Source organism: Ambystoma mexicanum, chromosome 6p (genome assembly GCF_040938575.1).
Source record: "Ambystoma mexicanum isolate Mex_15411 chromosome 6p, UKY_AmexF1_1, whole genome shotgun sequence".
In the NCBI taxonomy this organism is placed as follows: Eukaryota; Metazoa; Chordata; class Amphibia; order Caudata; family Ambystomatidae; genus Ambystoma; species Ambystoma mexicanum.
The window spans coordinates 1,331,519,870-1,331,546,843 of record NC_090935.1 but is presented as its reverse complement, the minus strand read 5'-3'; the positions used below and the strand labels follow the sequence as shown (position 1 = coordinate 1,331,546,843).

Here is a 26,974-nt window from a genome sequence, read left to right as displayed (position 1 = left end):
TCCTATTGTTGAAGTTGGGGATGAAAAGGGTGACGGGTCACTGACATGCCAATTAATTGGTTTTTCAGGAGATTCAGTCAACTCATACTTCTCCGGATCAGCAGCCTCAATCCAACAGATTCAAAGGCACCTTGATGTCATCATGGCTTGGATGGGAGTTTAACAGGGTGGCTGAGCACACCATTACATTGGTTTAATTACAGATGCTATCGCTCAACTTGCTTCTGGAAAAGCCCCTCGCCCAAATAGCCTTCCAACTACACTCAAAAATATGCTTCGCTCCTAGGCTTTTGCAAGCATACTACAGAATCCATGGACAGGGGATTACTGATCTGTAGGCTGCTGCCTTACAAGACACTAGAGAAATTGTTCTGTTCCTCAGAATGGCCCCTTCGTATTCTTAGCTTTACCCAAATAGGTTTAGGGGAGAACTCTGGCACATGCATCCCTGAAGAGATTATTCTGAAGGTGCACTATGCCAGAGAGGCTCACAATAAATGCTGGTGAATGTAAATCCCCCAAGGTAGATGCACACACATGAATGGGTCTTGCCTTATATAAGAATCTGAAATCAACATTGACTTATGTTATCTGATTCGGAATGACAAGTCATTAATCAAATGTCTGTACTGGACAGAGACAGTGTAATACATTGCAGGATGCTTGCAAAAAGGTAGTAACAAAAAAAAGTAAACGACCACTAGGAAGACTAACAGGCTAAAAGATGATCAACAAAGTCAGATTTATGGAAGAGCTCTAGGCCTTTCTCATTAGGACGCCATCTGCTTTTTGACAGGTTCTTTTGATGTGATTATTCTGTATAATTGTATGCACACCCTGCCATTACTGTTTTGCCATACATTCTTTTAAGCACTGATGTGAATAAGGAAAGTTTTCTTTTTCATTATTTCAGTGTTCTGAAACTGCACAGGTTCTTCCATAGTGATTGACTCAATCCACTTTCGACAGGTAAATTGGATGTGATGATTTATCATAATTGTCTCACATGTCATTACTGTCTGGATCTGCAAAGCAATTTCAATGTGAATTAGTAGAGACTTTTATTGTTTAGAAAGTGTATAGGCAGCCCCATGGTGACATCACACGCCTGATGTCACCACGTTTGCCAGTCACACATTATTTTTATATTTAAGCATATTGGTAAATTCAAGCAGTTCTTTATAGCTCGTTGCAGCATGCTTTGTAGCATACATACGTTTTAGTAATTTGACCTCATCCACAAAAGTAAACCAATGTAGCACGCAACCGATTCTGGCCAGATCCATACAGTCAAGCCATAATTAGTAAGATTTCATGAACATTCTCTACTAGAAATATTTTAAACACATCTTTCATTTTTTTTTTTACTTTTCAGAGACCCCACCAACATTTTTTTCTACATATATATCTCTAAATTGTGAACTGCGGTGCTGGGTGCCGGGGTGTTTGGTCAATTCCCCCAAACCCATTCATCACCTTGCAGGTGGACTCATCAATTAGCAGTTGGCTTGCCCTGGACTCCGGTCCTTTCCCACTGCCCCATTACATGCAACAGTCACATAATTCAGTTAATGACACAATGAAAATTAGCACAAGCCGGTGTGACAAGTGGGGTCACAGTGCTATTGCTTACCCCAGCCGAGAACTCCTAACCCATCAATCATGGTTGTGTGGGAGTCTGTTCCCACAAGGCTGTCTGGATAGTAATGCCCATCTTGATCGAACACCACTCTGGCCAGGTACTCCAAGTTAACTTGGTGTATGATTCCAGAGCCAGGGGGAATAATCCTCATGTTCTGAAAAGCTTGGGAACCCCACTGCAATGCAATGCAATGAAAAACATGTTAAGAGAAAGCTTAACTGCAAAGAGCTTGAAAAAGCATTTGTTGCAATAGGGCACACAACCTAACATCCACATGCATGCTCACCTTTAAAAATTCAAATCTTTCTCGGTTCCTTTCAAACTCAAGCTCTTGGTTCTTCTGTAAACTGTCAGTCCTGGAAAAAATGAGCAGATTTTAAATCCTAAAGAGGTATGAAACACTGAAGAAAAGATGCTCGGATTCACACAGGTCACTTGGCCGCCCAGACTACATCAGCAATGAAACGAACCATCTTAGTTTGTTTCCGTTTGCAACGTTTGCCCTATGACCTCCAGTGAAAGTGTAGGGAGATAAACAAGTTAGTGTTGGGCAGAATTTCCATTAAGTTATTTCAGACTGATTGGCAGCCGGTCAGAGCAGTCAAGGCTTCACTCACTGGGGTTGAGGGGCAGGAGTGGGAATAAGGTACAGTTGGTTACACACAAATGCACATAGGAATGTGCACACTGTACTCTGTGATAATCTACTCGTAGCAGAAAATTGTGGGCATTAGAAATAACTACATCTGCATTACAAGCACTAAATTACGACAGAGTATTACAAAAAATGGGTGGCACCTAAAGGGACACTAAACAGCTAATCAAATAACTAGTAAACATTTCATAGCAGCCAAGTAATAGATGTATGTACTTTAGAATGGTTTTAGAGCTTGTCCACAGTAAACAATGGGATAATGTTAAAAGGTATTTGTGCCGCGCACCGTCACCACCGGAGTGGTCCCTAGGCGCTCTGGCAGATCTGAAAAGGGAAGAGGGTAGGAAGGTTAGTAGGCTTGAGCAGGAGGAAAAAGGCAAGAAAGTGGTGATGTGCTGTTGGTAGACCCAGTTTGGTTTCCACCATTCGCTGAGCTTAGGTGTGCTTTTCGGTTGGGAACCGTTGTGCTGTTGCGTGTTGTAGATTTTGTTGTTGCATTGTGGTGAAGCGTGTGCTGTTTGTTGTGCATTAGAGTTATGGTTGTGTTTAGAGTTTGAGATGTGTATGCAGAGAGTTGAAATTGTTTAGTGGGGTTGGTTAGTGGCATCGCTATTTAGAAGTGACGCATGCTAATCTTTACAATCCTGTCTAGATGTGGTGCAAGCTAGTATTACAATGTGATGCAGTGCTAATCTTTACAAATCTGTCTAGATGTGACACGAGCTAGTATTACAATTAGGTTTGATATGATATATGATGTGGCATTTATAATGCGCCTGTACACAATTGTTTCTAGGCACGACAAGACCAGGAGGGGGAAACAAGTAAGGACAAAATAACAATCTTCACGATCTTACTAGGCCTTGTGTCATTCAGATCGCGCAAGTGCGGGGAAGATGGAAGGGGAGAAATGCAGAGGGGAAGGGGGAAGTGCAGGTAACTCACAAGTGCAGCCAGCAGGTGGCTCATAATGGCAGAGAGTAGGGACGGTAGGGTTGCAGATACAGACCCTTAAGTGCTGGGGAGCCCGGAGGCAGTGCGAGAGCAACTGGACATGCAGGAGCCTGGGCCCGAGTTCAGAGGATGACAAGGTGACCAGTGCGCAGAGCAGTCGGGTGCATCAGCAGAGGAGAAAAAGAAAGCGGAAGCGAAAAGGAAGGTCCCGAGTTGCTTCTGGAACCGGAGTTGGTTCTGCTCAAGTTTGAGAGAGACATGGAGGCTGATCCAGAGGGAGGCCCCAGCTGAGGAGATAGGCCCCCAACTTTCTGCTTGGAGAAGCGTCTGACCCTCAGAGTTGGAGGTGGATGAGCGGAGAGCTTGAGAAGGAAGATGTTTTGGAAGAGAATCTCATTCTCAGACAAGCCGCTGGGCACCAGAAAAATGGAGGATGCCATGAGGCCGAGCAATCTCAGAAAATCGACGCTGGGCACTTTGGAATTTGGTGACCATCTGCAGAATGTTTTGAGCCCTCACCTCAGGTGGCGAGGCTTTTCCCAGGGACACATCCAGGAGTGCTCTAATGAATTAGAGCTTTTGAGATGGTATCATGCGGGGCTTCCTGAAATTGAGGGAGAAGCCCAGTCTGTGAAGGGGGTGGCAGGTGGAGCGTAGATGTTCCAGGGCCTGCTCGGGGGAGCTGGCCCTGATCAGCCAATAATATCAAAAAACGAGTAAGGTCAGGTCAATCTCTGCTGAAGAGTAACCACTGCTACACCCTGAGTGGGTGACCCCTTGTGTGGGTGGTCACAGAATTCTCATGAAACTGTTCTTCTGCACAAAAGGGTTTTATTTTGAAGTGCAGTGGTGTAGTAATACACTGGTATTTTTCAAAAAACATAGGACATTCACATTTGAGGACATACAAAGTGTAGTACCTAAGTACGAATGATCAAGTAGTCAATATTTGAGACATCTACTTGTACAGTTTGTTCATTCTCTATAGGTTCCTTGGGAAGGAAGCTTTGAGAATTTAGTGGAATCATAAATAGGTGGGGGGCCCATAGAACAGTTTGATGAAAATTCTGTGACCACCCACACAAGGGGTCACCCACTCAGGGTGTAGCAGTGGTTACTCTTCAGTAGAGATTGACCTGACCTTGTTCATTCATGTTTTGATGTTATTGTACCAATCTGGGCAGAGCAAGGCAGTAACCAGGTACCCTTCAGAATACTACTACCTGATCAGCCAATGGTCCTGGTAGGGGTAGACATGAATCTCCCTCTCCTGAGACGCGCTGCCACCACCACCATCAACTTGGTGAAAACCCTCTTGCGAAGGTCAGCCCAAATGGCAGATCTCGAAACTGATAATGAGAACCGCCAACGGCGAACCTCAGGTACTTTCTGTGCTTGTGACGGATTGGCACATGAAAGTAAGCATCCTGAAGGTCCAATGATACCATCCAGTCCTGAAGCTGGAGGGCCTGAGAAAGGGTAACCATTTTGAACTTGTCCTTCCTGAGGAATTTGTTTAAGTCTCTTAAATCCAAAATGGGTCTCAGTCCTTTTTTGGAATTAGGTAGTCGCGAGGAGCTTAAACGCTGAAGTGCCACTTGTTTGAAGATTGCTGGTTGCGAGCGGTGACCGTCCCATTGTAGTGCAGGAGTCCCCAGAAGTCCTCCCTCTTGTCCCCACGACTGAGGCCCAGGAACACTGAGATCTGCACAGGAACAGGAGTCATCTACTGCACTTATTCTTCAATACAAAAGGTACTGTAAAGTCTGAGAGAACGTACCTCTTATTGTAGAGTTGCTTGCATCTTCTACTACTCACAAGCCTAAGCAGCTTGTGGCCCTACATTGATTCTTCTTTTCTTCAAAGACTTCTAAAACATTGTGCAAAGACTTTTCTTACTTACCTACCAGAAGTGCTTCAGCTCATATAGACTTTTGCGCATTGACTTTGGCTTAATCTGTTATACTGGATAACTCTGCTTAGGGGATCCAAAAGTATTTGCCTGCTTAAAAATATTTGTGATCGCATTTGTTCTAATAACCTTTTCCTTTGACGAATTTCTAAGAGTATTCTAAACGCAACAGTAAGATATTAATATCCCCAGAACACTAGCTATTGAAATCGCCTGAGGGTGTAGGTGACTGTGGGACCTTACTGATTTAGAAACTAAAGAGTGTGCAGTTTTGGAGTGCATTTGTGTGTTGCTTTGATATTGCTCCCTTCTGAAGGCAGCTTATTCTAACTGACAAATTAATAATTGTTTATTCAAGAAACCTTGTGTGTAAGTGTTTATTTGAATACCTGTCACTGTGAATCTCTAACTCCCCTACAGCTCACATTGACCCCTCTGGAGATGAGCCTGGCTACTCAACACGCTACCAACCTACAGATTTATACCAAAGGTTAGGTTCCTATTGCCAGGAGGTCAGGGTTGTTGCATTGCACCCAAAGGGTACTGCATACAATCTTGCCTAACAACATTATCTCATAACGCACTGCGCCAATACCTGGGATTTTACAGCCGAATCGCTGGGATTTTACTGCCTCCACGGTGGACATCCCGACCCTGCTGAAAGTGGACTGTGCGACAGCTCGTTCTTAGAAAGGGACTCATCATGGTAAAGACTAGCTTAAAAAGGATTCTACTCAGAGCAAAATGGAGCAGTATGCAATACCTGCAAGGACTAACTTGGCAGAGCAAGCAAAACCCAGTGACACAGTGGAGATCGAGGAAACAATCTCTCTAAAAGACGTCATGAATGCCATTGCCAATTGCCAATTGCCGGACTTCCATGGAAAGAAAAATGGACGGTATTAGTGCAGACATATCGGAGGCAGAGGATGGACTCCGCAACATGGACTAACAAATGTCAAGCATGATGGCGTGTCTGAAAATGATGAAAGAATGGGTGGATGAAGGGGAGGGTAGATCACAGAGCAATAATGTCCGCATCCTGGCGCTACCTGAGAAAACAGAGGGGCCAAACATGGAGCTATTTCTTGAACAGTGGCTGACGGATATGTTTGCACCCAAAACATTCTCACACTTCATCTCCATTGAGTTGGTTCATCGCATGCCAACCGGACAACCTACTCCGGGTGCGCCGCCGCACACGATCATTGCAAAGTTGTTGAATTCTAGGGACCGTGATGCACTGCTCCAAATGGCCCATGCAAAAGGATCGATTACGTATAATGGATCCCGGATCGCTTTCTTCCCAGACTTCACCAGAGAGGTGCAACGTGCCAGACAATCCTTTGACCAGCTCAAGAAGAGCTTACAATCCTTGAATGTCAAATATGGTCTGCTGCTCCCGGCGCAACTGAAAATTTATCATAAAGGCACAACAATACACTTTACAGATCCTCGGGAGGTGTGGAAATGGGCGGAACAGCATCTGGAAGGCGACTGGAGGCCGCATCGAAACAAAACGAATAACAGACCCATGGCTCCTCCCGAGCGGCCCCCACCAGACCAACTACAGCATGAGCGAGACCCGGAGCGACCACCACCTATGGACAACGACTAACGGAACAGACCCATTGAAACTGGGATATTAACGTCCTTGGCCGAGGAGGTACCAGCTGATCGGTACAATCCTGAATCCAGGAATGGAGAAGCAATGAAGCCACCATATTCTGTGTTAATGCTGTACGGCCCGGCACACCCCTCCCCTAGTTTAACTGATTGCATTACCGAGCATGCCTATTGCCGATACGATAGGCAACGCAGCTTGTATGTTTTAATGCCGTTACTGATACCCGACTGTTTCAACTATCGGTAAGGTTCGGGCGACAGATGCTTCAAGTTCAGCGGCATATAGGGAGGGGGAGAAGGGAGGTGGTGATAGTGGGCAGTGAGAAAAAAAATGTGGATTTGACTGTTATCTAATGGTACAATGAATGTTGGGTGTACAATAAAATAATAAAATGTTATATAAAAAAAAATTGAGTATTTTAGACGCATGCATTTGGTGAGCTGGGCTAGCCCCCGGCACCCTGAGATTATTTAACTGGGTAGACCACAAGCCATTAGAGATTGGTAATTTGAAACTTGCCACAGTGCAGAGACAGTCCTGAAGAACTTCATAACTGGGCAGAAGTGCCAAATCTTGGTCATCTACTTCCACTGTTCTGGAATCCTGCTTTAGGCTCTTGTCTTCCATTTTTAGGTAATCGCTGGAACATCTGTGCCTGCAGCCCACCTGAGTTGGAATCCCTATTGCTTTGCAAAAAAACAGGGTGCTTTCTGCTGCTCAAAACGTACCTGCTCCTTTGAAACATCCTGGCTCGGACCGCTGGTGCTTCTGCTCCTCCTGCTCCTCGTGGAATGGTCCTGCCTCCTGTCCTGTAGCATTTTGCCTCCAATGGGGAATTCCTGTTAGTGATTTGAAAGACTTACTACTCTACTTTCTCACTGCTGCTTTATCATTTGTTTCCAGCTCTAGGAAGGCTGCCTTAAGAAGGGGTGTGGGAGTGGGGTTGGGGGGGTATTGGGGAGGGGAGAGCGGGCGGTTAATCCAACATCACCATTGTTTTATTTCACCCAGCCATCTCCCTGGGCTTTGCCAATTAGACCCTACAACAGGAACCAGCAGTTTGACCAAAACAGACGTCCAAACAGACCACTATAAAGCAGCTTCCAAAGGCCTGGATCACCATTCTGGGGGATCCAGACTTCAAATCCAATGCTGGTCTCATTCTCTTGAATCGTGGTGCTTTCACCTGCTTCAAAAGCCCCTTTGTAAGTGACATTTACTAAAACAGGGTATCTGCACCAGCTCTGCAACACTTCCTTCCAGGGCCTCCAGTCATCAAACCCGGGTGATCAGATGGATTTTCAGAACCAGCCCTGGGTAGGGTTCTTAAAGGCCATGCTATTTCGTGAACAGGGCTAAAGCAATCAGGTCAAGCCAAATTCAATCAAGGTAAGGTTGCAGGGGATTAACACACAGGACATCAAAGAGGACAGACCAAATGCCATCCGATGGTTGCATAGGTTATCATAACTGGCAAATGTCTTTGATTTTGTGCTACAACCATAGCATCCCTTTAACCGTTTTTTTTCCACACTCAATATGAGCATTTTTTGAATTTAAGAGGTTTCATGATCTTCCAGCACTGTATGCAAATTATTAACTGGGCCATACCACAGGCCAGGCTAGGGTAGCCACTTTAACCCGATACCTGGTGGTCATGACAAGTGGCCAGATTGTCTGGGTTTTTGGACATACATTTTTCCCCACACAAAAGGGCAAAAATATACTTTATGTATTAACACCAAATTTGCAAAATCATGCTTTCGGGACCAGGTGGCACTCAAAGGAAATCCGTCCAGTGGTTGGGATGTAGCTGCAACAGGCATTGTCCCCTTTCAAGTCAACCCAGATTTAAAAGATTTTGGGATCATATACCAAAGAAATGTATTCAGCATCTGGTCTATTTTTCTTGGAGAGTTGCATGCAGATTCGTTACACAGCAAGAGGTAAGCCACCTAAAAAGGTGCTCTTCTTATGGGGAAGCCAACGTAACTATAACTAGAGATTACCATCGCCAACTCTGTACATAGCTGGTGATCTCGCTAGAAACCATTTACTTTTAGAAATGGTAAGAAATGGTTTAGCAATACAAAATGCAACAGTATGTATTAAAGTGAATGAAAATCACCTAACCTAACTCTTTAGCTGTTCCTTGTGAAGATAAGTAGAGCTACTGCCTCAAAGAGTACAATTCCTGGTGCAGGGAACTGGAAGTCTGTAAAAGTGAAAGCGTACTGGAAAAGTAAAATTGTTCCAGTACGAAGATAAAGTAAGTTCAAAAGATTAGGGCTTTTTTCCAGTCCCACCAATAAAATGAAATTGAAGACATCCAGCCAAGTCATGGTGAAGACCTGTCGCACTACATCAACCGTCTGGTGGTCTTCAGTAGGCGGCAACGACAAGCAGACGAACAGCGGCAGGACTCCTTTAATCCCAAACTCAAGCCAGGATTGCGCCCCCCCCCCCCCCACACCCCTAGCACACCAATAAAGATCTGCAACATTCAAACTGGCAAGGGCTGTCCAATCCTGGCAGCCACTTGCCCCACATCTGAAAGGGGGTGGGGGGGCAAAGGACAAGGCAACAAACATGTGGCATGGCCATTTTGAGTATATAAATCACCCATATCTTAGGAGACAACCTAAACATGAACACAAGAGCCATGCTCCTAGGTGACCTTAACCTGGGCTTCCAAGACCCCAAAGACAAGAAAGGCAAAGCCCTCGCCAAAGCTCTCCAAGACTTAGGCTTCACCCAACTAATCAATGACCCGACCCACACCAAAGGTCGTATACTAGATTGGCTTGAGGATCACAACTGTGCCACGGACCTCAGCTCCCCCACGGACTGATCACCACTTACTACACTTCTTCATACCCTCAAAACCAATAGTGAACCCGAACCCACCCGCACCAGCCACCTTGGCCAGATCCAAGAAACTGCTCACCGGAGAAAGAATCCTCCCCCTCATTGAAACCTCTGCGCTCGCCCACCCCACATCCAATGACCCCACAGAACTAGTTGAAATCTAGAACACCACTCTCAAAGAGGTATTAGGTACTATCGCTCCATTGGAAAAGAAAAAAGCAAAGCATACTCTTCATGCAAACTCCTAGTTCACTCAAGAACTCCTTTATGCCTGATCCGCTAAAAGAGCAGCACTAACCTCTTGGCAAAAAAAACCTCCACTACCACAAGAGACACCTACTGCATAGCCGCCAGACTTTACAAGCATGCCATTTCCAAAGCTAAAGCAGCCACGTACAACTCTAGAATTGACAAAGCGGAATCCCAATCTAAAGCGTTATTTGCCATTTATAACAAGCTAACCATCCACTCCCCCCCCCCCGCATCTCCACACAAGCCACGGAGAAAAACGAAACCTGGTGTAATAATATTCAACACGCCATGCTAAACAAAGTCAAAACACTCCAAATTAAGACCCAATTTGACAATCTGCCTAAAGCTACTCCACACACACCCAAGCCCACGGCCACACCATCAGCTGCAGACCGCCAACATGGCACAAACAAACCTACACCCTTTACATTCAGGGAAGTAACTATGCCAGAAGTCGTACTGATCATGAAGCGCATCAAACTGTCGTTATGTAAAGGGGACACATGCCCAGCCAACTTAGTCAAAGACTGTACCACAGCTTTGGCCCCATTTATCACCACCTTTATCAACGCCTCCTTCGCCAACAGTACCGTCCCACTCACCCTCAAGGAAGCCTGTGTTCGCCCACTATTAAAGAAACCTACCCTTGACAGAGACTCTGCTAACAACTACCATCCAATTACAACTGTACCCTTCCTGTTGAAAATCCTGGATAAGGCTGCTTATTTACAGATTCAGTCTTACATGGAAACCCACAACATCCTAGGAAATAGGCAATCCGGCTTCCGCCCTCGTCATGGCACAGAAACAGCCCTTCTGGACCTCAAGAATCAATTACTTGAAGCCATCGACAAAGGCAAATCCTCACTCCTCCTACTCTTGGATCTCTCAGCGGCCTTTGACTTGGTTGACTACAAGATCCTGTGTAAACATCTCACTGACACCACCCACTTCTCCCAAGCCACTGCTTGGATAACCTTCTTGGAAGGCCTAGCGATGAGGGTATTCTCCGACCAGGCATCAGCCACTCCATCCCCCATTGAGTGTGGAGTGCCACAAGGATCCTGTACCTGCCCCACTCTATACAATCTATTCACCCTCCCACTGTTCAGCGACCTAGAATTCAGCATAGCCTTTACCAACTATGCCGACGACACAAATTCTTCTTCCCCTTACAGGGGACTATGAACAAGACCTCAACACATTCCAGAAGACGCATGCACGCATCCGGGCCTGGATGGCAGCTAATGGTCTCTGTCTAAATGGGGAAAAAACTGAAATCCTACTGATAGGCCCCAAAGAAGCCTTAAAAAAACTAGATGACAAGTACAGCTCATTCTGTATTGAGAACACTTATCACAGCTTCCACTGCAGTGAACCTTGGGGTATACTTAGACGCCACCTTATCTATGGACAGGCAAGTCAGGGCCATTTCATCTTCAGCCACACTCGCAAGAAAAATTATAAAAGCAGTAAAACCCCACCTATCACCCACCAACTGCCTCAACATCGCAAGAGCTACTATTGGCGCTAAACTAGACTACTGCAACATCCTACTCCTAGGCACCTCCGCAAAGAACATGAACAAACTGCAAACAGCACAAAACAGCGCCTTCAGAGCCGCCCTTAGCATCCCCAGGAGAGAACACATCTCACAGGGGAGAAAGAATGCCCACTGGCTCCCAATCAAAGAACGCATAACATTCAAAGCCCTCACAATCACTCACAAATGCATTGTCCAGACCGCCCCTGCCTAACTGACTGAAAGAATACACCATGCTCCAGCCCACCGACCAAGACGGGACCAATACTCCGACCTACTATCAGTCCCAGTATTCAACAGAGTCAATGAGGGCGGCTCCAGTTTTGAAGTACTAGCCCCAAAAGCCTGGAATGCACTCCCGCCCAGCCTAAGACACAAAGAATCCCCCACAGTTTTCAGAAAGGTACTAAAAACTAAACTATTGAACTAAACCACTCCCACAATGCATTTTACCTGTATTACTGCCTATGTAAATATCTGTCCCAAATATGTATCACTGCTCTGAAATTTAACCTGTAGTAAGTGAATATGCTGTAAGAGCGCCACAATGCCTCCGGGCCACTGGGCGCTTTATAAATTCAAATAAATAAATAGTCTTGTTATTTTATCCCACCTCCCTGTATTTGGAATTTCCTGAGGCAGCCCCAGTGTCTATAAACGATCACCTTTAGGGTTCTGCATCTCCGGGACACCCCGCTTAGTTGCTAGGCACCTCTTCGTCACCACCAACCCAGTATTGAGGAATTGTTGGTAGTCTCCCCCTCCCAGCCCCCCGAACATACAGCGGTGTCCAGTCATTTGGTCGAAAATAAAAGATCGAATGACCATTTGGTCCAAAAAAATGGTCGTTTATTTATTTATTTTTTCGTTTGGTAAAAAAAAAAAAAAAAAACAACAATTTTTTCAACCATTTGGCATTCGACCAAATGGCATTCGATCATTTGGTTTTCGACCAAATGACTGGTAACCCATACAGCCTCTCCAAGAATATGCAACATTAGACAGCTTGGGGCATTGTGGTATCTCGCTCCCCACCACTCGAGACAGAACCCTCAGGATCCCTTCACAGTAGAGTATGGGCCTCATTACGAGTCCGACGGGTTGCCACCAGACTCGTAATATTTTAGCAGCGCCCGGGAAGTCAGGTGCTGGGAAAATCTTAGTCCTCATTCCCATAAAGTCCCATAGGACTCTATGCGAGTGGGGACTCTGAAGTACCGGTTCTAACTGTGCCAGCACTTCCGTGAAGAGTCAGTCTACCGTGGCCGCTGCGCCCTGCAGGGTCAGACATGTCGGGCGCAGCAGCCCTGGCAGTCAAACTCAAAGTTTGCCGGTCCGGAAACAAGGGTGCCAGTGAGCTTACCGGCACCCTTGTTTACGAACCAGCAAACTTGTAATGAGGCCCAATAACTTTTGGGCAGCCCCATATTAAAGGGTAGAATGATTCCAACTCTTGATCTTCTGTCCTTCCCATCCTGTGTAAGCTTACAATGGAGTAGTATACTCTGTGCAGTATCTGTTGCACTAGCCACAGTCTCGAGGACATGTTGGATTCCCTGACCACTATTTGTGCATCCACCCATTCTTCCTCACCCAGCGTCCCCAGGTTTTGTTACCAATGGGATCTAGCCCTACTCTGTTCCAGGGATGTGAAGTTATTAGTCTGATACATTACTGTAATCGTCTCCTTTTCTATTTTTTTCTGTGAGAAGATTGACTTCAAGTGGCGTATGGTCCGGAACATCTATTTCCCTCGCTAATTGGGTTTGCATTGTGTTTTGTAAGTGCATGTGTGTAAATGGGCCCCTTATCGTCGACCCATGTTCATGCATCTCCAGGAATGTTCCCAGTCTGTCCCCATTGAGGATATCTCCCACTTAAGCGATTTCCCTAATTGACCACCTCATTTGCCTACCCATCTTGTACACATCTGGGATTTTAGGTTATCCCACAGCGATTTCCCTTAGTGAGGACCCCTATGCACCCCATGGCTCTAGTGAACTCTCCTCAAATTTCTATGATCCTGCTGGTGGTGGTAGATCCTGCTCTCCCATATAATACTTGCATCAGGTATTTGTCCCCACTCAGTGTAATTTTCAAATTTTGAATGGGCTGTGCTTGCTCCACCAAATAACCATTCATTAGCTATGACAAGCTGAGATGGCCAATAGTATTTGCGCACATATTACCCCAAGTCCCTCCCCCCAAACCGATCTAATGTTAACGCCATCTGCTACTTGCTGTTCCCCCATAGGATTCCACGAATAAGGATTGAACTTTGGTGAAGACTGCCAGCAGCACTTTCGTCTGAGTGTTCTGCAAGACCTATAGCAACTTGGGAATTGTGATGATCTTAAATACATTTGCTCTCTCTATAAGGGTCAAGGGTAACATAGCCCTTTGTCTAGCATCTTTCTGTAACCTATTAAGGATTGGTTCGAGATTATCCTGTAGGAATCACTGTTCCACTACATGAATCTTGATCCCCAAATATGTGAGAGGTCCCTCAGTGGTATGCAGAGGATACCCATCCAGGATCCCCTCTGCCTTGTCCTTCAGCGGAATCACTGATTTGCTCAAGTTTATTCTAAGACTGCTATGTTCTCCAAATTCCTGTATCGTTGCAATGGCTCTAGTGCCTGTGCGTTTTGGTTCACCCAGATATCAGTAGATCATATGCATAACATGAAATGCAGTCTTCCCAGCCCACCGGTCATGCAAAGCCTGTCTGGTATTGGTCCCATCTGATCATCTCTGCCAGTGTTTCGATCGCAATGAGAAACAGCAGCAGAGACAACTGGCATCCATGCCTGGTTCCCCTTTGGAGCAGAAAGCTGCCAGACATAAACCTGTTCACTCTAGCCCAGGGATTCACGTACAGGAATTTAACCCATGCCATATGTTTGACCCCAAAACCAACCTTTTCAATCGCCTCCCACAGAAAGACCCACACCCTAACAGTCTGAAGCCTTTTCTGAAGAATCAAGCAGCGTAATGGCACGTGGACCTTGTAGTTCTTCCAGCTTCGCTAGCGCATTTTGCTCAATTATGTATTTACAACAAGGCCGACTAGCGCACTTTATTACAGTTTATTTTCAGTTTACTGGTTGTCCGTTTTTAATATAAAAACAATTGTGTTTCACCAAGTCTGGCTGATTATTAGGGAGAATTCTCAGAAATGTGCTAATTCCCTCCACCTTATAGACCCCCCAGCAACTTTTCTGGATTTCCAGGCCTGGATTTTTTTTTAAACCTGGAGAGAGCGAGACCCTTTTTCCCCACTCATGTATTTTAATGTGATTTTGAACTCGGTTTCTTTTGGTTGTGGAGTCTGACAAACTCCATAAGCATCATCTTTTAGGGGGCGTGGCCAACTGGCCATGGAATAAGACGTGCCCGAGAGAGCTGCTCCTGTGATCCGACAATGATTTGTTCGAAACATGCACTGATAATGGACTAGCTGCCTCTGAAATAAAAGCACGGGTGTCGTAAAGGGACCCCTGCCACATCTGCACAATTCAAGCAAATCGGGTCGCACAAATGCGACTGAATCATCTCTAAAGTATCGGGCTGCCTGTGAAGAAATGCCCAAGGTGGCGGAGAACAAAGGGAAAGCGGCCGCGACAACGGAAACTATGTTGCAGCCCTGATCGATGAGCAGATACAAGAGCGCTTCTCCCCTGATTGTGTGTGGGTCTGTGCGCCCGGGGGAGGGTGTGGACTGCTGGCCAGGATGCAGAGCCACTGTAAAGGGCTCCGCTAAAAGAGTGAATCCGGGCTGCGGCTACGTTGGCTGCACGCCCAGAAAAGGGAAGATCAGCACCGGAGGAGCGAGCGGCTGCCCGGCTGTGTGGGACCATCGGTCCCGTGGCTTCCCGCCGTCCGCGGGAAGGTGAGCCGCGGGATAAGAGTGCAGCACATGAAGAGCAGGGGTGAGTGGCCAACCTGATAGAGTGCGGCCACAAGTCGCGGGGACAGCGGGGCACAGTAACCCCTTGTTCACGCATAAGCGCTACACAAGAACGAAGCGCCTGTGCGTGTGGGACCAGGAGAAGAGGCTTGCTGCCTCGAGGGACCAGATATAATTAAATATTGCACAGCGCTGCTGGCTGGGCATTTCTCCCATGAGAAGAGCAGGATCAGACGGAAACTGTCATAACAAAGGTGGCCAGCATAAAGGTGGGGGCTTGGAGGCACGAGGCATATGAAGAATCTCCCTTTGCCTTGTGCACCCAACACTATATGCCGGAATTATTGGGGTGAGGAGGAGCACGCACTGACGGACAGCTGCGTGTAAAGACTGCCACACCGAAGGGCCAGTGGCGTGCGTGGTGCATAGAAGTGGCCATTCAAAAGCAAGATGGGGATTTGCGGAGCGCAGCGGCGCTGGAGCTGGGCTGAGAGTGGAAACCTGCAAGGCCCACTGGAAATACCTTTGCCAATGGACATATATGGGACCTGGGACCTGAGGCTGGTGTTGATGGTGACAGCAACCCGCTGTGGAGAGTGCCCTCAAAGCACCTAGTGCAACAGAACAATGTATTTTATTTTTTACATTTGTATAGCGCGCAGACAGCCCAAGGGCATTGTGGCGCTGTTACTTGCATTATGCATAAGTTACAGATTGGGTACATAGGCGTAACACATAATATGCATAGAGGCGTACACAGGTCAGGTATACATAATGCGGGTGTACATGAGAGTACAATACCACTGTGACCACAATATACCAGTGCCGGAGACCGGCGGAGAGAGGAGGACCTCCCTCTCTGAAGCACGTGCCGGCGTGGACACTGCGCCACGATCCCAGAAGAACCAAGCTAAGGCAGATAGCCCGGAGAGGGCACATGATGCGCATCAAATGTTGGCATAGACAAGCACATAGTACTTCACTGCGCTGAGTGGCAGACAAGTCAATTGAAAACGTGGGAGGACATAACCCACTTGAGCACGCAGCTCAACGCACACAAACCTACGCGAGGCACCAATAACTGCCAAGGCCGGTGGCGACTTGCTGACATCACGGCGCAGTGGGGTGCTAGAACTGCTGCGCCATGAACAGAGCGGCCAGGGACATTCAAGTCAGACCACAAGATGGCGGGAAGAGTGATCAAGGGTAAGAGAAAACAAGCCCACGATGGATGCTTTTGCCAAGTCACAGCAGTCTCCAACGTTGTCAGCGCACACGGGTGCAAGTGCACCCACATAAAGCACCCAGGGGACTGAAAACCACCAGATATTGACGGCCATAACGGAACTAAGAGACTCTTGGGGTATAGCAATGGCGGATCTAAGAACCTCACTAGAGACCAAGATCGACGCGGTGGGGATAGAAGTCGATCTGCTGCGACAAGACGTCAGGGCGTTGGCAGACAGAACGAGTAGCCTGGAAAGTACGGTCAAAACTAACACGACCACCAGCACTGCCAACGCAAAGGAAGTCCACATACTAAAGCAGCAAGTGGCCAACCTGGAAAATCGCGCAGAGGAAGCCGAAGGAAGGGCGCGACGGAATAATATTCGCGTGGTCGGCTTGCCGGAAGGAGAAGGAGGCCAGGACCCTACGGATTACTTGGAGAATATGATCCTGCAGGAAATAGGGGCTGATAAACTCTCGCAGGGGTTCACAGTGGAGCGAGCGCAGAGCCCTCATGAGGAAGCCAAAGCCTGGAGCCCCTCCCCGCGCAATAATTGCCAAGATACTGAACTATAAATATCGTGAAAAGATGATCCTGGAGTACTTCAGAAAAGGGGGAACGATTGAAAGAGCCTCGGCTACTATCACAGCTTATCCGGACTATACAATGCTGGTCCAAAGGCAGAGGTATAGCTATGTTGCGGTGAAGAGGAGGCTGCGCACAGCTGGCATTAAATATATGCTTCTGTACCCCGCAAGATTGAAAGTGTTGTACAAAAGCAAAATGTTGTTCTTCGATACCCCAGAGGAAACTGTTGCATGGCTGGACCTACAGGGCTGCTTGGAACAAGATGCGGAACGTGCCCAAGGAAAACAAGATATATATATATATATATATATATATATATATATATATATATATATATATATATATATATATATATATATATATATATATATATATATATATATATATATATATATATACTGGCATATCACACGGCAAGGCATCCTAGTAGAGACTTGGAGACATTGATAGAGATGCAGGGATGGGAGGTGTTGCAGCCAGGTTAAGACGTCCCTGATTCTGCTGGTGTATAATGGACTGGAATATAGAACATTAAATATACGAGCAAACTAGATAGTAGTATGGAGAGAAATTGTACCATATAGGAGCAGCAGAACACAGGCACCTTATCCCCCAAGTGGTAGTAGAAATAGCAGGATAGCCATTAGGGCGACCTCACCCTGCTGAGCTCAAGTACAGGCTATTGCCAGTAAGAGCTAGATGCAGGGATGCCCGAGATCCAGGGATGGAGCTGGGCAACAGTTGGGGCGGGGGGGGTAAAGTTGGGGAAGGGCAGGGGGGGGGGGAGAGGTGAAGGGGTGTTTGGGGTGTGTGTAGTTAGGGGTCGTTTGAAAGGGAGAACGAGCCTATGTAGACGTAGATGGAAGTGTAATTTGGGCTGCACCTGTGGGAGGGGGGGTAGGAATTTTGATGAGCTATGGGAGATCTTAAAATAATCACGTGGAATGTCAGGGGACTTAATGGTTATCTAAAGAGGAAAAAGGTCATGTTGTACCTGCGCAGACAAAAAATAGACATTGCATTATTGCAGGAGACTCACCTGACACGGGAAAAGGTGGAAATGGTTGCGAAGAAATGGAAAGGAGTGGTGGTGGGCTCGACATACTCTGCTTATGCTAGAGGAGTGCTCATTTGGGTGGTGCCACATGTCCCGTTCAAACTGTTGCGGGGAAAAAATGGAATCAGATGGGAGGATGGTCATACTGAGGGGGATTGGTGGAGAATAGGGAGGTAAACATTGTAAATACATATGCCCCTAATCAGAATACGGCAGCATATTTCAGGACCCTGTGTACTAACCTCAGCATGTGTATGGGGAGTGCGGTGATCTGGGGTGGGGATTTTAACTGTGTATTAGACCCTGGGATAGATAGATCGGATGGAAAGATTGATAGACCTGCCCCAGCGGCTAAAGCGTTGCAGACATTACTAGACGACTTTGGTCTGGTAGATGTGTGGAGAACGAGACACCCCCAAGACAGGCAATATTCGCACTATTCTGCCCCGCAGCAATTACATACGAGATTGGATTATGTCTTTGTTATGTCGGAAGTAATAACTGAGATTACTCAGGCAGAATATAAAGCAAGGGTCCTCTCGGACCACTCACCCCTGGCGATCAGATGGCAATACTGCCAACCCCCCCCCCCCCCCCCAAGAGCAAGAATTCCAACATGGCACCTCCGGGCAGAGGCGCTTAAGGATTCCCTGCTTTAGGGAAGATATAAGGGAGGAGATTATAAACTACTTTGAGATAAACACGGGTAGTGTGGACTCGGCGAGCACATTATGGGAAGCTTTTAAGGTGGTGGTGCGAGGTGCGGCCATAGCGAAAATCAAAGGACCTGCAAGGTGGGATCTTGGCTGACCTACAAGAAATAGAAAAGGAATTGGAAAATGCACTGAAGGGGGGAGGTGACGCGGGAAGTGATATGGAGCTGATACTTCAACTGCAGCAGAAATGTGCCGAGCAATGGGAAAGACTGTGCAACCTCAACTACAAAAAGTATATAAAGAGGCAGCATGCAGGAGGGGATAAAACAGGAAGGCTTCTGGCATGGTTGTAGAAGAGCGAGACCCCTAGATCCACAATTAGAACAGTAACAAGAGAAGATGGGAGTGTGGCGGACAGCCAGGAGGGAGTTAATCAGGAGTTTGCAGATTATTATAGGTTACTATATGGAGATAAGGAGGGGAGTAGTCATGGGGAGATGATCGAAACACTAGAGGACATAGGACTGCCCACAATGGGTTATGCGGAAAGAGGGGCTAGATGCACCGATTACTTTGGAAGAGTTGGGATAAGTGGTGAGGCAGCTGCCTACTAATAAGACTCCAGGGGGGGACGGGCTCCCAAGTGAATTTTATAAAGTATATAGGGAGAAAGTGATCCCCCCCAATGTTGCAAAAACAAAGAGGTGATGGCTGGAAGGTTTAGAATTAATCTTAACCACTGGCAATGCTCTGGGCAACCTTCCAGACCACCGTTCTTCGCCTGCCAAGCCATTACAGAAGGGAAAAACCATATGCAAATCAGGCTTGGTCCCACCCCAAAAGGGGCAGTCCAGCCCGAACTGCTAGGCCACATCCCCTCTGCACGAGACCACAAGCATCCCCAAACATGTTTCGCCCTTGTTGGGGCTCATCAGTGAGGAGTAGCTTGGGTCTCTAGGCCCAGCAGGCACGGGACCCACGTCTGGGCATACCCGTCCCACTCGGGGTGACATAGCAAAAACAAAGAGGTGATGGCTGGAAGGTTTAGAATTAATCTTAACCACTGGCAATGCTCTGGGCAACCTTCCAGACCACCGTTCTTCGCCTGCCAAGCCATTACAGAAGGGAAAAACCATATGCAAATCAGGCTTGGTCCCACCCCAAAAGGGGCAGTCCAGCCCGAACTGCTAGGCCACATCCCCTCTGCACGAGACCACAAGCATCCCCAAACATGTTTCGCCCTTGTTGGGGCTCATCAGTGAGGAGTAGCTTGGGTCTCTAGGCCCAGCAGGCACGGGACCCACGTCTGGGCATACCCGTCCCACTCGGGGTGACATAGCAAAAACAAAGAGGTGATGGCTGGAAGGTTTAGAATTAATCTTAACCACTGGCAATGCTCTGGGCAACCTTCCAGACCACCGTTCTTCGCCTGCCAAGCCATTACAGAAGGGAAAAACCATATGCAAATCAGGCTTGGTCCCACCCCAAAAGGGGCAGTCCAGCCCGAACTGCTAGGCCACATCCCCTCTGCACGAGACCACAAGCATCCCCAAACATGTTTCGCCCTTGTTGGGGCTCATCAGTGAGGAGTAGCTTGGGTCTCTAGGCCCAGCAGGCACGGGACCCACGTCTGGGCATACCCGTCCCACTCGGGGTGACATAGCAAAAACAAAGAGGTGATGGCTGGAAGGTTTAGAATTAATCTTAACCACTGGCAATGCTCTGGGCAACCTTCCAGACCACCGTTCTTCGCCTGCCAAGCCATTACAGAAGGGAAAGGGCATACCCGTCCCACTCGGGGTGACATGAAATGTTGGACATGCTGAATGAAGAATTTGAGGTGGGACGGCTGCCGGAGTCGCTTAGAGAGGAGATTATCATTCCGCTTCCCAAACCCAACAAGTCTGGGCATAGCTGTGGTTCCTACAGACCTGTGTCGATGTTGAACCAAGATAGCAAGATATTGACGGCTGTCCTGGCAAACAGGATGGGGAGAGTTATTAGTAAACTGATACACCCCGACCAGACGGGCTATGTCCCGAATAGAAATATAACCCACAATCACAGACGGCTCCAACGGGTTGTTGAATGGGGAAATAAGAACGAAGGCGAAATGGCAATTGTGTCCTTAGACGCGATAAAGGCCTTCGATTCGGTAAAGTGGCCATGGCTGCTGGCAGCCCTGGCGGGCTATGGTATGGGGCCTGGATACAAAAGGTGGGCAAAGGTGCTATACAGTGAACCGCTGGCCAGGGTCAAAACAGGATCAGTGATATCCGAAAGATGGCAACTTGGTAGAGATACCAGACAGGGGTGCCATTGGTCCCCAATGCTCTATATACTGGCTCTGGAACCCCTAGCAATATACCTTCGACAACAATACGATACTATAGGCATCGAGATAGGAGGAGAGCGACACTTTATCTCCTTATATGCAGATGACTTGCTGCTGTACTTGAGGCACCCGGAAGAAAATCTCCAGTACATCCTGGAGGTGATGGAGAGATACGCGGGGCTGTCTGGTATAGCGGTGAATTCTCAAAAATCCAGCATTTTCCCGCTAGGTAGTTATAAGGGAATCCCTATGGACGGTTGCCGGTGCTACAAACGCCATGGGCACTCAGTACTTTCCGGTATCTTGGGATAGATGTGTACCACACAGTGGAAGAAGAACATAAGCACAATACTGAAGAAGCCATTGGAAAAAAAAAATCAGGAAATGTATGCAATTTTGGGCGAAGTTGCCCTTTGCAAAGATGGGATGGGGGGCAATGCTTAAGATGGTGGTCCTGCCTAGGCTCCTACATTATTTTGGGAATATTCCATACCTGATACCTAAGAAGTTTTTCACCAAACTGGATAGCATGTGTAGGGATTTCCTGTGGTACACGGAATAGGGTGGTGCTATGGAAACTGCAGAACTGGTATGAAAGAGGGGGGATAAAACTGCCTAACCATGAGGTTTATTATATAGCGAGCCAGCTGCAGTATGTTGCCAAATGGCTCTCAGATGAACCGACCCCCGAATCTAGGTTGTTTGGACAGGATTGCGCCCCGTTTTATCTAAAAGAAATGATCTGGCTGCCCAAGACAGAAATGGAAGAGCGCCCTAAAATGATGTTGTTGGGGTGGAAGATGTGGCGCTGTGCATGCCAGATGATGGACAATCCATCCCCATGCTCCCCGCAGGTATCGCTAGTTGCATTGGCCGGGGGAGATAAGCAGCTGAGGATGACAATCAGGAACCACTGGGAGTCTGTGGGGTTAGTGACGATGGGAGATATCTGGCGAGAGGGGACCATTATAGAGTTTGGAGTGCTAGGGGAGGAGATGGGGTTACACTCGGGCCAATATATAACATATCACAGAATGTTGCAGAGAATCAGGAGTACATGGGCCGAAACGGTACTGGGAGAAGAACCAGATGCTAGCATAGACACAATCTATGATATAACGGAGGGGGGGGGGGGCACGAGATCTCTAGACTGTACGAGATGATGTTTACGGTTGGGAAGGAATTAATACAACTAAGACTAGATTGGGAAGCGGAGGTGGGATCTGCGATAGAGGACGGGATGTGGGAACGTGCCCTGGGATACCACAAGAAGGTCTCAAGAAATGCGAGACTGAAACAGATACAACTATATATCACGCACAGGGCATATATGACACCCCAGAGGATATCTAGGTTTGAAAATGCTGGTGTCCTAAATGCGACGAAGAAAATGCCGGCATGGTACACATGTTTTGGTCATGCCCAGTAATTGAGCGCTTCTAGGGCGAAGTAGCACAGAAACTAGTGGAAAAGGGGGTCACGATTGTTATTGATACAGCTTGGGCATGCTTGCTGGGGGGTTCCCTAGATCGCAGAAACTTAAGCTTATTAGCAAATTGAAGGATTTAGCGTATGTGCTTGCAAAAAGAAGGATTGCCATGGGATGGAAGACATGACAGGCCACGGGTGGAGGTATGGTGGAAGGAGTTGCAGAAATGGGCGGAGGCAGAAACCATGGTATGGCAAGAGGCGAGCGCTGTAGGGGGAGAGGAAGAGGTGGGAACCCTGATGGCATGGAAATCATTAATAGCAGAATTGTTTGGAACAATACAAGATCTGACAAACCACGGAACGTGAGACCCAACCACGTGAGGCAGATGCAGAGAGCACGGAATAGGCTCGTAAGGGAGGGTGGGATAAGGGAAACAGTGACCGAAATTAAGCAAGGAATAATTGAGCTGTTAATATTTGCACTGCGCGTTTGGTTTGTATTGTTTTGTTCGAATAAATCAATAAAATCATTTAAAAAAAATAATAATCTTTTACATTGTGTCACACAGCACCTTCAGTGCAGTGACACAGGGTCTTTCAGAGTTCCCAAAGGTTTAAATACCTTCTCCTGGATAAACTACCGTTTCCATGAACAGTAAGGTGAAATTGACTTTACTTACATTTGTAACTTTCTAGACCCAGCACATTACAATAGGGTGCTGGAGGGGCTACCTAGTATCCCCTTTGTCCAGCTTCTGATGTAACATTTTTTATGTTACCCTTTCCTCGATGAATGGTTGGTAGCAGTGGTTTCGTTTTAACTACCGTGGTGTGCATTTACTGCGGTTTCGCAGCTGCAGTAATGCACCAAATGGTGCAATTTTTGTCAAAATGGCCCGGTCTTCTTTTTTTGCCATTTCTTTGCGACTAGGTTTGGTCCCATTGTTTGCTTTGCCTTTGGTGGGATTCACGAGTCAAGCCCGCCTCTGGTTCTAGGCTGTCTGAGTTAGGCAGGGAGTGAGGGGAGGTGCACGAAACTCCCTGTACTTAGTCTCCTAGGAGACCCAAATTCACTCTTTGGTAATTGGCTGGCTGACTGTCCGGCAAGCACAGCCACCCTGCTGGGTGACTGACAGTTAGGCTGGAATGAATGGGAGAGAGCTGAATAAAAGGCGAGGCTTTTGGCTTGGAAGGCAGAGTCGACCACTGGACGAAGGAGCTGAAGAACTTTAAGAGGACGCCTGCTGCAACTCCTGGACCGTTGGTTTACCCGGTGAAGCCCTGCTGCTGTGCTGAAACTCCAAACTCGTATCGACAGAGAAGCCCCTGCAAGGACGACTTCTCCCTTTGAGCTGGTTGGACCAATCAACTCCAAAGTAAGCCACCTGGACATCCATCTCAGAGCTGGTTGAATTTCCACAGAGTTGCTGCTGGAAACCGTATAGCCAGGGAGAGAAACGCCAGATTGTATGTGTTACTTTTAAGCTGGCCTAGAGCTCTAGGAAAATACTCTGGACTCCCAGTAAGCAGGACTGACCGAGCCTGAGCCCCCTCAACAGAGTGTGGAACCCCAGCAGCAAGGAAAGTCCATCTCGACAGCCAGGAACCGCGGTGTTGCCATTTGCGGTAGACACGAGTAGCTGAAACACTGAACAGCCACTGAATTGATTGCCGGTTGCGAGCGGGGACCCTCCCATTGCAGTGCAGGAGTCCCCAGAAGTCCTCCCTCTTGTCCCCACGACTGAGGCCTAAAAACAGTGAGATCTGCTGCACTTTTCTTCATTCTAAAGGTACTGTAAAGTCTGAGAGAACTTACCTCTTACTGTAGAGTTGCTTGCATCTTCTACTACTCACACGTCTAATTAGTTTGTGGCCCTACATTGTATTCTTCTTTTCTTCAAAGACTTCTCACAAACCGTTCAAAGATTTACTACTTATCTACCATGACGTACTTCAGCTCATATAGACTTTTGCCTTTTGACTTTGGTTTAGCCTCTTTTCCTGAATGACTCGGATTGGGGGATCTGAAAGTATTTGCCCGCTTAAGAATATTTGTGGTCTCTTATATGTTCTAAATAACTTTTTTCCTTCGACTTACTATACGATTCTAAATGCAACAGTGATATATCAATGTCCCCAGCACCCTAGCAATTGAAGTCACCTGAGGGTGTAGGTAGTGTTTGGGGGGCCATCCCAAAAGGGTATCTACTGATTTAGGGATATTAAGAGTGTATTTCATGAAGTATATTTGAGTGTTACTATTATATTGCTCCCTTCTGAAGAAGGCTTATTCTGACTGATTAATAATTGTTTATTCAAGAAACCTTGAGTGCAAGAGTTAATTTGAATACTTGTAACTGTAAATCTCTGTGCAACTCCACAACAGCTCACAGTGACCCCTCTTGAGATAAGCCTGGCTGCTCAACACGCTACCAAAACTGTAGGACAAGCTCATACCAAAGGTTGGGTTTCCTATACCTGTTGGCAGAGTTGTTTGTAGTGTTACCAGAGGGTACTGTAAACAAACTTAACACTGATCTACAACATGCAAGTAATTTTGAGCCGTTATTCCACTCGGACAGCTTAAGTCTTTGATGGCTAAACTTTATATATGCGTGATATTTACAAAAGCTTTATTGTTAGGGGGACTTTAAAAAAAATGTTTATATGAACAAAAGGCAAGCGTACCAAACCCACTGTGCATTAGGTATTTAGTGATTCAGTCATACAACTCTCAGACATACGACGGATATAAAGCTCTTTGGTCATTCACATCTTTCCAAAATGCTCTTTAATATGCAAAACAGCATATTATGCAGAACAGGTTTTATTGGTGCCAGTTCACATTATCTTTGGAGTTCTTTCTAATCAATACACACATACAATCACTTTTATATCCAAATACACATACATTTTTTAAACCGTTGCAAAAATTAGGGTTTTCCCCTTCAGAAATGTAACGGTTAAAAATGATGCATCACTTTACAATATTAAACGCATGCCTATGCTTAAGTCAAGCACCAAGTTGCCACAGGTGGCATTAAAATGATGTTCAGAAGCAAACACTAATTCGCCCCACGTTTCAGAGGTCTGTGGCTGCCCAAAAAGGTGCAAGCATGAAATAGATCATAGAAAAGTTAAAATGGCGAAGAGTAAATCTGAATGCGAAGTGCATTAAGAAACCTGTGGAAGGATACCCAATGCCATAGAAGAGGGAGAACAAAAACTGTGTGCCAGAGGTACTGTTTCACAACTGTAAAAGGATCCCGTAAAGATATCCATTCACCCATCTTTACAGCAGCTGCTCAGCGCAAAGGAAGCAAATGGCATCCCTGCTGGGTTTATCATGTGTCTTTGACATTCTGCTGCATGCCAGTGCTACCAGGCAAACCAATTGTAAAGTAGGTCACACAATGCAAAACTGTGATACGTAATCTTTACATTATATTTTAAATGCATGGTAGGACTTTTACTGTGAAACAATACTTCAAACGACAGCAGGAAATCTATATCTATACCCACAAATCTCAATGCTCCTATGCATTGTACAGTCCAACCAACTCTTCCGAGTTAAAATACATTTTAAATTACCTTAAACGCAATCTGGCAAGACCCATAAACTAAACTGCAGAGGAATAGTTACATGCCTCTGCAAGAAATTCCGCCCCCTACCTCTTATATGTTGGAAGCCTGAGATTGTGCCATGCTTAACACCAGCTGTTGCGACTATATCACGGCGAGTATTCATAAGCAGGTATCCTCTGAGAAAACTCTATGTATCCCCAAATAGACAACAATCTGAGCAAGGAACTACCTGAAGTAATATGAAAAAAAGCTTTCATATGTGAAAAGAAGATTGCACGTGTGCGAAGCACTGCAGAAAATGCAATAACTGTATAGATGCTGTAATGCAAGAAGATTAAGTGATCAAATAAGCTGGCTATATGTAGTGAATATACTGCAGGCGAAGCCGCCATTGTATAGAAACTAGACATCGCTGTCATGAATTTAGTAAGCCAGGAACCATGGAGAGGAAAGGCAGAGAACTGTGTTGCAGCAAGAATGAGCTGAAATTGTGGAACTGAATGGCGAGGCTGCCTGGCCTGGTATCAAAACTGAAGCAGCCAAGGTTGGTTATCTATTCCTGAAGACAGTGAACATGTGAAGCTTAACCATCCATTGTTAAGGTGCAAAAAAAGAACACCACAGGTGCCAAGTTGGATTAATTTAAGACACTTCAATTCTGCAAAATGGACCAAATCGTGGCTCCTGTCAGGTGAGCCAAGGATGGAAATAAAGTAGAGCATGGTGTCCTA

General features: G+C 46.6%; 1 protein-coding gene across 7 annotated transcripts in view; it reads right to left on the bottom strand.

Annotated features, from left to right (window-relative positions):
* ACO1 (aconitase 1) overlaps nt 1-26,974 on the bottom strand; it is a 792,824-nt gene that overhangs the window by 519,696 nt on the left and 246,154 nt on the right. For 4 of the 7 annotated variants that reach the window (XM_069625992.1, XM_069625995.1, XM_069625996.1 and 1 more), the window contains exons 5-6: nt 1,929-1,998; nt 1,634-1,817 (exon numbers count right to left, since the gene is read on the bottom strand). In XM_069625992.1, the coding sequence (XP_069482093.1) occupies nt 1,634-1,817; nt 1,929-1,998 (254 nt within the window). The remainder of the gene's footprint in view (nt 1-1,633; nt 1,818-1,928; nt 1,999-26,974) is intronic. The other 3 variants (XM_069625998.1, XM_069625994.1, XM_069625997.1) reach the window with 1 other exon arrangement.